The sequence below is a fragment of the Oncorhynchus masou genome, chromosome 1 (genome assembly GCF_036934945.1).
Source record: "Oncorhynchus masou masou isolate Uvic2021 chromosome 1, UVic_Omas_1.1, whole genome shotgun sequence".
NCBI classification, from domain to species: domain Eukaryota; kingdom Metazoa; phylum Chordata; class Actinopteri; order Salmoniformes; family Salmonidae; genus Oncorhynchus; species Oncorhynchus masou.
In genome coordinates, this window is record NC_088212.1 from 52,257,612 (window position 1) to 52,266,914 (window position 9,303).

The 9,303-nt window shown below is 44.8% G+C and overlaps 1 protein-coding gene across 1 annotated transcript in view; it reads right to left on the reverse strand.

Moving 5' to 3' along the window:
• LOC135546339 (rho guanine nucleotide exchange factor 28-like) overlaps window positions 1-8,821 on the reverse strand; it is a 55,048-nt gene extending 46,227 nt beyond the window's left edge. The window contains exons 1-4 of the mRNA XM_064974686.1: window positions 8,700-8,821; window positions 8,232-8,509; window positions 4,098-4,293; window positions 3,737-3,848 (exon numbers count right to left, since the gene is read on the reverse strand). Of these exons, the coding sequence (XP_064830758.1) occupies window positions 3,737-3,848; window positions 4,098-4,293; window positions 8,232-8,509; window positions 8,700-8,813 (700 nt within the window). The 5' untranslated portion in view covers window positions 8,814-8,821. The remainder of the gene's footprint in view (window positions 1-3,736; window positions 3,849-4,097; window positions 4,294-8,231; window positions 8,510-8,699) is intronic.
• Window positions 8,822-9,303: the final 482 nt, after the last annotated feature.

The following is a 9,303-nucleotide window of genomic DNA, read 5'->3' on the forward strand; positions in this document are numbered from 1 at the left end:
TTCTGCCTTACAAACAGGACAACGGAATGGATCGCATGCAGCGACCCAAAAAACGACTCCGAAAAAGAGGAAAACGAGGCGGTCTTCTGGTCAGACTACGGAGACGGGCACATCGTGCCCCACTTCCTAGCATTCTTCTTGCCAATGTCCAGTCTCTTGACAACAAGGTTGATGAAATCCGAGCAAGGGTAGCATTCCAGAGGGACATCAGAGACTGTAACATTCTGTGCTTCACGGAAACATGGCTCACTGGAGAGACGCTATCCAAAGCGGTGCAGCCAACGGGTTTCTCCATGCATCGCGCCGACAGAAACAAACACCTTTCTGGTAAGAAGAGGGGTGGGGGTGTATGCCTTATGGCTAAGGAGGCATGGTGCGATGAAAGAAACATACAGGAACTCAAATCCTTCTGTTCACCTGATTTAGAATTCCTCACAATCAAATGTAGACCGCATTATCTACCAAGAGAATTCTCTTCGATTATAATCACAGCCGTATATATCCCCCCCCAAGCAGACACATCGATGGCTCTGAACGAACTTTATTTAACTCTTTGCAAACTGGAAACCATTTATCCGGAGGCTGCATTCATTGTTGCTGGGAATTTTAACAAGGCTAATCTGAAAACAAGACTCCCTAAATTTTATCAGCATATCGATTGCGCAACCAGGGGCGGAAAAACCTTGGATCACTGTTACTCTAACTTCCGCGATGCATATAAGGCCCTGCCCCGCCCCCCTTTCGGAAAAGCTGACCACGACTCCATTTTGCTGATCCCTGCCTACAGACAGAAACTAAAACAAGAAGCTCCCACGCTGAGGTCTGTCCAACGCTGGTCCGACCAAGCTGACTCCACACTCCAAGACTGCTTCCATCACGTGGACTGGGACATGTTTCGTATTGCGTCAGATAACAACATTGACGAATACGCTGATTCGGTGTGCGAGTTCATTAGAACGTGCGTTGAAGATGTCGTTCCCATAGCAACGTTTAAAACATTCCCTAACCAGAAACCGTGGATTGATGGCAACATTCGCATGAAACTGAAACACGAACCACTGCTTTCAATCAGGGCAAGGTGTCTGGTAACATGACTGAATACAAACAGTGCAGCTATTCCCTCCGTAAGGCTATCAAACAAGCTAAGCGTCAGTACAGAGACAAAGTAGAATCTCAATTCAACGGCTCAGACACAAGAGGCATGTGGCAGGGTCTACAGTCAATCACGGACTATAGGAAGAAATCCAGCCCAGTCACGGACCAGGATGTCTTGCTCCCAGGCAGACTAAATAACTTTTTTGCCCGCTTTGAGGACAATACAGTGCCACTGACACGGCCTGCAACGGAAACATGCGGTCTCTCCTTCACTGCAGCCGAGGTGAGTAAAACATTTAAATGTGTTAACCCTCGCAAGGCTGCAGGCCCAGACGGCATCCCCAGCTGCGCCCTCAGAGCATGCGCAGACCAGCTGGCTGGTGTGTTTACGGACATATTCAATCAATCCCTATACCAGTCTGCTGTTCCCACATGCTTCAAGAGGGCCACCATTGTTCCTGTTCCCAAGAAAGCTAAGGTAACTGAGCTAAATGACTACCGCCCCGTAGCACTCACTTCCGTCATCATGAAGTGCTTTGAGAGACTAGTCAAGGACCATATCACCTCCACCCTACCTGACACCCTAGACCCACTCCAATTTGCTTACCGCCCAAATAGGTCCACAGACAATGCAATCTCAACCACACTGCACACTGCCCTAACCCATCTGGACAAGAGGAATACCTATGTGAGAATGCTGTTCATCGACTACAGCTCGGCATTCAACACCATAGTACCCTCCAAGCTCGTCATCAAGCTCGAGACCCTGGGTCTCGACCCCGCCCTGTGCAACTGGGTACTGGACTTCCTGACGGGCCGCCCCAGGTGGTGAGGGTAGGTGACAACATCTCCTCCCCGCTGATCCTCAACACTGGGGCCCCACAAGGGTGCGTTCTGAGCCCTCTCCTGTACTCCCTGTTCACCCACGACTGCGTGGCCACGCACGCCTCCAACTCAATCATCAAGTTTGCGGACGACACAACAGTGGTAGGCTTGATTACCAACAACGACGAGACGGCCTACAGGGAGGAGGTGAGGGCCCTCAGAGTGTGGTGTCAGGAAAATAACCTCACACTCAACGTCAACAAAACTAAGGAGATGATTGTGGACTTCAGGAAACAGCAGAGGGAACACCCCCCTATCCACAACGATGGAACAGTAGTGGAGAGAGTAGCAAGTTTTAAGTTCCTCGGCATACACATCACAGACAAACTGAATTGGTCCACTCACACAGACAGCATCGTGAAGAAGACGCAGCAGCGCCTCTTCAACCTCAGGAGGCTGAAGAAATTCGGCTTGTCACCAAAAGCACTCACAAACTTCTACAGATGCACAATCGAGAGCATCCTGGTGGGCTGTATCACCGCCTGGTACGGCAAATGCTCCGCCCTCAACCGTAAGGCTCTCCAGAGGGTAGTGAGGTCTGCACAACGCATCACCGGGGGCAAACTACCTGCCCTCCAGGACACCTACACCACCCGATGTTACAGGAAGGCCATAAAGATCATCAAGGACATCAACCACCCGAGCCACTGCCTGTTCACCCCGCTATCATCCAGAAGGCGAGGTCAGTACAGGTGCATCAAAGCTGGGACCGAGAGACTGAAAAACAGCTTCTATCTCAAGGCCATCAGACTGTTAAACAGCCACCACTAACATTGAGTGGCTGCTGCCAACACACTGACACTGACTCAACTCCAGCCACTTTAATAATGGGAATTGATGGGAAATTATGTAAATATATCACTAGCCACTTTAAACAATGCTACCTTATATAATGTTACTTACCCTACATTATTCATCTCATATGCATACGTATATACTGTACTCTATATCATCGACTGCATCCTTATGTAATACATGTATCACTAGCCACTTTAACTATGCCACTTTGTTTACATACTCATCTCATATGTATATACTGTACTCGATACCATTTACTGTATATTGCCTATGCTGCTCTGTACCATCACTCATTCATATATCCTTATGTACATATTCTTTATCCCCTTACACTGTGTATAAGACAGTAGTTTAGGAATTGTTAGTTAGATTACTTGTTGGTTATTACTGCATTGTCGGAACTAGAAGCACAAGCATTTCGCTACACTCGCATTAACATCTGCTAACCATGTGTATGCGACAAATAAAATTTGATTTGATTTGATTTGATTGTGTCTTGATATGTTAATGATATAGACTGCTGAATGTAGAAGTCAGGCAACCAGGCTACATCACCGCAACAATAGTGACAATATGGTCAGCTCCATACATCAGCAAGCGCAACCATAGATTCATATAGCAGAACTCGGGGGACCAGTGTTTCTAAAAGGGCTGTTCAAGACTGTACTTACTAACTGGGTTGAGGAGAGAGTTTAGAGAGAGAGCCTGAAGAAGGGAGCAGCCACTGCTGCTGAATGCACAACCTACACAGGATAATAACACACAATGGCTAACTGAGTAGGAGTTATATACACACACACACACAGAGAGAGAGAGAGTTCACTGTGTTGACCCCAGGTCCCGAAGAGGTACAGAGAGAACCCAGCTGCAACATTATCCTAAACAGGCTTCTGTCTGACAAATGGCGGATGACCCTGGGAAGAGAGAAGTCAGGGGTCAGGGGTTTAAGGTGACTGACCTTCTGTCAGGTCAGAGATCGCTGCATCTCGGGTGAACAGTGGGCGTGAAAGCTGGGTCTTGGGGGAGGAGTAGGAGTAAGAGCGCAGACGAAGCTGCGGGTCTGACTGATCCTGAGCGAAACACACATGAACCATAGATTATTAGGGAAGGGAGTATCACTAAAATTAGAGAAAGTAAGTGATGCTTTCAGCCACATTTAACCAGTAACCGAATGTGGGGACAACTATAACAGCACAATACAATCACATGTCTGTCTATGTGGAACCTTGGCAGGTGAGTGTGTGCAGTCTGAGTGTATATCTGTGAAGTAACTTGGCAGGTGTGTGTACGTGGAGTCGAGGTGTATGTGTGTGAAATACCTTGAAAGGTGTGTGTGAATAGTTAGAGTGTGTACGGTTGAAGTGCAACGAGTTGTCAAAGGAGTCCCTCTCGTCCCCAGAGCTAGTATGCAGGTCGGAGCGTTGCCAGGGAGATGAGAAGTTGGAGAGGGAGGGGGGAGACTGGCACAGGGTGTCCTCCTCCCAACTGTCACACTCTACTGGTTCCAGACTGGAACTGAGAGAGAGAGAAAGAAAAAAAAAAAATATATATATATATATACACACACACATATATATACATACACACACACAGTGGGGAGAACAAGTATTTGATACACTGCCGATTTTGCAGGTTTTCCTACTTAAAGCATGTAGAGGTCTGTAATTTTTATCATAGGTACACTTCAAATTTGAGAAACGGAATCTAAAACAAAAATCCAGAAAAATCACATTGTATGATTTTTAAGTAATTAATTTGCATTTTATTGCATGACATAATTATTTGATACGTCAGAAAAGCAGAACTTAATATTTGGTACAGAAACCTTTGTTTGCAATTACAGAGATCATACGTTTCCTGTAGTTCTTGACCAGGTTTGCACACACTGCAGCAGGGATTTTGGCCCACTCCTCCATACAGACCTTCTCCAGATCCTTCAGGTTTCGGGGCTGTCGCTGGGCAATACGGACTTTCAGCTCCACTCAAAAGATTTTCTATTGGGTTTAGGTCTGGAGACTGGCTAGGCCACTCCAGGACGTTAAGATCATTCTTACGGAGCCACTCCTTTGTTGCCCTGGCTGTGTGTTTTGGGTCGTTGTCATGCTGGAAGACCCAGCCACGATCCATCTTCAATGCTCTTACTGAGGGAAGGAGGTTATTGGCCAAGACCTCGCGATACATGGCCCCATCCATCCTCCCCTCAATGCGGTGCAGTCATCCTGTCCCCTTTGCAGAAAAGCATCCCCAAATAATGATGTTTCCACCTCCATGCTTCACGGTTGGGATGGTATTCTTGGGGTTGTACTCATCCTTCTTCTCCCTCCAAACACGGTGAGTGGAGTTGAGACCAGAAAGCTAAATTTTTGTCTCATCAAACCACATGACCTTCTCCCATTCCTCCTCTGGATCATTCAGATCATCATTGGCAAGCTTCAGACGGGCCTGGACATGCGCTGGCTTGAGCAGTGGGACCTTGCGTGTGTAGTGTGTTACTAATGGTTTTCTTTGAGACTGTGGTCCCAGCTCTCTTCAGGTCATTGAACAGGTCCTGCCGTGTAGATCTGGGCTGATCCCTCACCTTCCTCATGATCATTGATGCCCCACAAGGTGAGATCTTGCATGGAGCCCCAGACCGAGGGTGATTGACCGTCATCTTGAACTTCTTCCATTTTCTAATAATTGCGCCAACAGATGTTGCCTTCTCACCAAGCTGCTTTCCTATTGTCCTGTAGCCCATCCCAGCCTTGTGCAGGTCTACAATTTATCCCTGATGTAATTACACAGCTCACTGGTCTTGGCCATTGTGGAGAGGTTGGAGTATGTTTGATTGAGTGTGTGGACAGGTGTCTTTTATACAGGTAACGAGTTCAAACAGGTGCAGTTAATACAGGTATTGAGTGGAGAACAGGAGGGCTTCTTAAAGAAAAAAACAGGTCTGTGAGAGCCAGAATTCTTACTGGTTGGTAGGTTATCAAATACTTATGTCATGCAATAAAATGAAAATTAATTACTTACAAATCATACAATGTGATTTTCTGAATTTTTGTTCCAGACAGATAAAAATTACAGACCTCTACATGCTTTGTAAGTAGGAAAACCTGCAAAATCTGCAGTGTATCAAATACTTATTCTCCACACTGTATATAGTTGAAGTCAGAAGTTAACATACACTTAGGTTGGAGTCATTTTAACTCATTTTTTAACCACTCCACAAATTTCTTGTTAACAAACTATAGTTTTGTCAAGTCGGTTAGGACATCTACTTACTGATTGACAAAAGTAATTCTTCCAGCAATTGTTTACAGACATATTATTTCACTTACAGTGAATTACATCACAATTCCAGTGGGTCAGAAGTTTACATACACTAAGTTGACTGTGCCTTTGAACAGCTTGGAAAATTCCAGAAAATGATGTCATGGCTTTAGAAGCTTCTAATAGGCTAATTGACATAATTTTAGTCAATTGTAGGTGTACCTGTGGATGTATTTCAAGGCCTACCTTCAAACTCAATGCCTCTTTGCATGACATCATGGGAAAATAAATCACCAATACCTCAGAAAAAAATTGTAGACCTCCACAAGTCTGGTTCATCCTTGGGAGCAATTTACAAATGCCTGAAGGTACCACGTTAGTCTGTACAAACAATAGTACGCAAGTATAAACACCATGGGACAATACAGCCATCATACCACTCAGGAATGAGACTCGTTCTGTCTCCTAGAGATGAACGTACTTTGGTGTGAAAAGTGCAAATCAATCCCAGAATAACAGCAAAGGACCTTGTGAAGATGCTGGAGGAAACAGGTAAAAAAAAGATCTATATTCACAGTAAAAACGAGTCCTATATCAACATAACCTGAAAGGCCACTCAGCAAGGAAGAAGCCACTGCTCCAAAACCGCCATAAAAAAAGCCAGAATACAGTTTGCAACTGCACATGGGGACAAATATCATGCTTTTTGGAGAAATGTCCTCTGAACTGATGAAACAAAAATATAACTGTTTGGCCATAATGACCATCGTTTTGTTTAGAGGAAAAAGGGGGAGGCTTGCAAGCCGAAGAACACCATCCCAACCGTGAAGCACAGGGGGTGGCAGCATCATGTTGTGGGGGTGCTTTGCTGCAGGAGGGACTGGTGCACTTCACAAAATAGATGACATCATGAGGCAAGAAAATTATGAGGATATATTGAAGCAACATCTCAAGACATCAATCATGAAGTTAAAGCTTTGTCGCAAATGGGTCTTCCCAAGCAGACTTCCAAAGTTGTGGCAAAATGGCTTAAGGACAACAAAGTCAAGGTGGTCAAGTGGCAATTACAAAGCACTTACCTTAAACATATTGAACATTTGTGGGCAGAACTGATCAAGCTTGTGCGAGCAAGGAAGCATACAAACCTGACTCAGTCACACCAGCTCTGTCAGGAGGAATGGGCCAAAATTCACCCAATTTATTGTGGGAAGCTTGTGCAAGGCTACCCAGAACGTTTGACCCAAGTTAAACAATTTAATGGCAATGCTACCAAATACTAATTGAGTGTATGTAAACTTCTGACCCACTGGGAATGTGATAAAAGGAATAAAAGCTGAAATAAATCATTCTCTCTACTATTATTCTGACATTTCACATTCTTAAATTAAAGTGGTGATCCTAACTGACTTAAGACAGGGCATTTTTACTAGGATTGAATGTCAGGAATTGTGAAAAACTGAGTTTAAATGTATTCTTCAACTTCTGACTTCAACTGTATCTAATATGCTATTCGGTTGCAAGAATTTTGAATATTCATTTTTGAATCCGGCGTCATTTTGCATATCAGTTCATAAACCATGTGCCATTGAATTGGTACATCGAAAATCTCTTCCCAAATATTTTCCAATCTACATGACACGGCTGTCAATTATTTGGTCATTAAATGAAACTGGTATACTTTTTCATTCATCACAATTTTCTTTAACCAATTATGGTCTTTAATGCATTGCCGACAGACAAGTTCCACTTTCCTATTCCTTTTTAGTACATTTAGTTTCTACTTGACTTGATGAATATTCATACTTTTGTCTTTCGTAAAAGAAGCTGAAACCACACGTCCTTGGATGCAGAATGATCGCACTGTTCAGTGTCTGCTCACCTCAGCATCTTGACCAAAGAGAATGGTTCATTGTGACTTCCTGTGACTTTCACCCCTACTGCTGTTACAGCTACTGTGCTGGATACAGTAATGGACCAAAAATCTTATTTTACATTTAAGTTAGTTTTGGTTTTTGATTGACACCTTTAGAGGAATTACATTGTAAAATACATTAACATGGAGATCTTTGAGACCCCAGTAAGTATGCAACAATAACATATTATGAAACCCAAAATATTTTGGTCGGCTTTTGACCTTACTTAACTATAACTAACCAAGCATGGTAGAGCAGAGCGCGGGTGTTTGGGTGTGTACTTACCTCAGTACACAGGTCTTCTCAGGCTGACTGGTTCCTCTGTGACTGAGCCCAGAGGAGAGGGAGATGGACGGCTGGATCTTCCCCCTATTTCCACCACCAGAGAAAGGAAAGGGGTAGGCCAAGGGAGAGGAAGGAAGGGGGAAGGCCTGGTCCCCGTGAGGAGCCATGGAGCCAGGGAGACTTCCAAAGAAGGAGTCCCAGGCAGGGTTGTTCCTCTGTGGCACAGAGCTCACCTCCTCCTTCACTGGTGAACGGTACTTTATATCCAGGTCATCCACCTGAGCAGGGGCACAGGTGAGAGGTCAGTGTCTGGGACAAAAGCTGTCCAATCCCTGGTTATGGCTGGTTATAACCTGGTTATGACAGCTCACCTGGTCCACCAGCATCTACCTGGTTGTAACCTCGTTGTGGGAGATCACCTGGTCCACCATATTCTACCTGGTTAAAAACCTGGGTACGACAACTCACCTGGTCCACCAGCATGGCATTAGTGTGCATCTGGTCCTTCCCTGGTTGGTGGATCATGACTGAGAGTCTGGAGGCAGCAGCCAGAGTAGAGGACAGAGCCTGGGCCCTCCTCATTGACTGGCTCTTCTCTACACACCGAGAGAGGGAAACATTTTATATTACATTATTAGTTACCTTTCCTACTAGTACAATACAACTTCATTAATCCCAAGGGGCAATTCATTCCGGGCTGACAGGGTACTTCAAAGAGGACAAACACAACACTGACAATATAAAAAACAAATATAAACACTAAAGGCATCAGTTACAGTCAGTTTAGTACATTAGTACAGTATGTAACTACAGTATATTCCTCTCAATATGTGAAAGTCCTGTTTTTCCATGTGGTTTCCAAAGAAATGCCTTGTCATGTTTCACAAACACAGGATGTGACATCATACATCTTGCACGGTAACTAGTCTTTGTTTGGGAACAGGAGGCTGACACCCAGTGTTTCTGCATGACTCCAACCCAGAGTAGGGCTGTACCTCAGTAATGTAGGTGGCCTCTCCTCACTTCCCTTCTCCTCTCATCTATGGCCTCCTACCAACATGATATTGATATT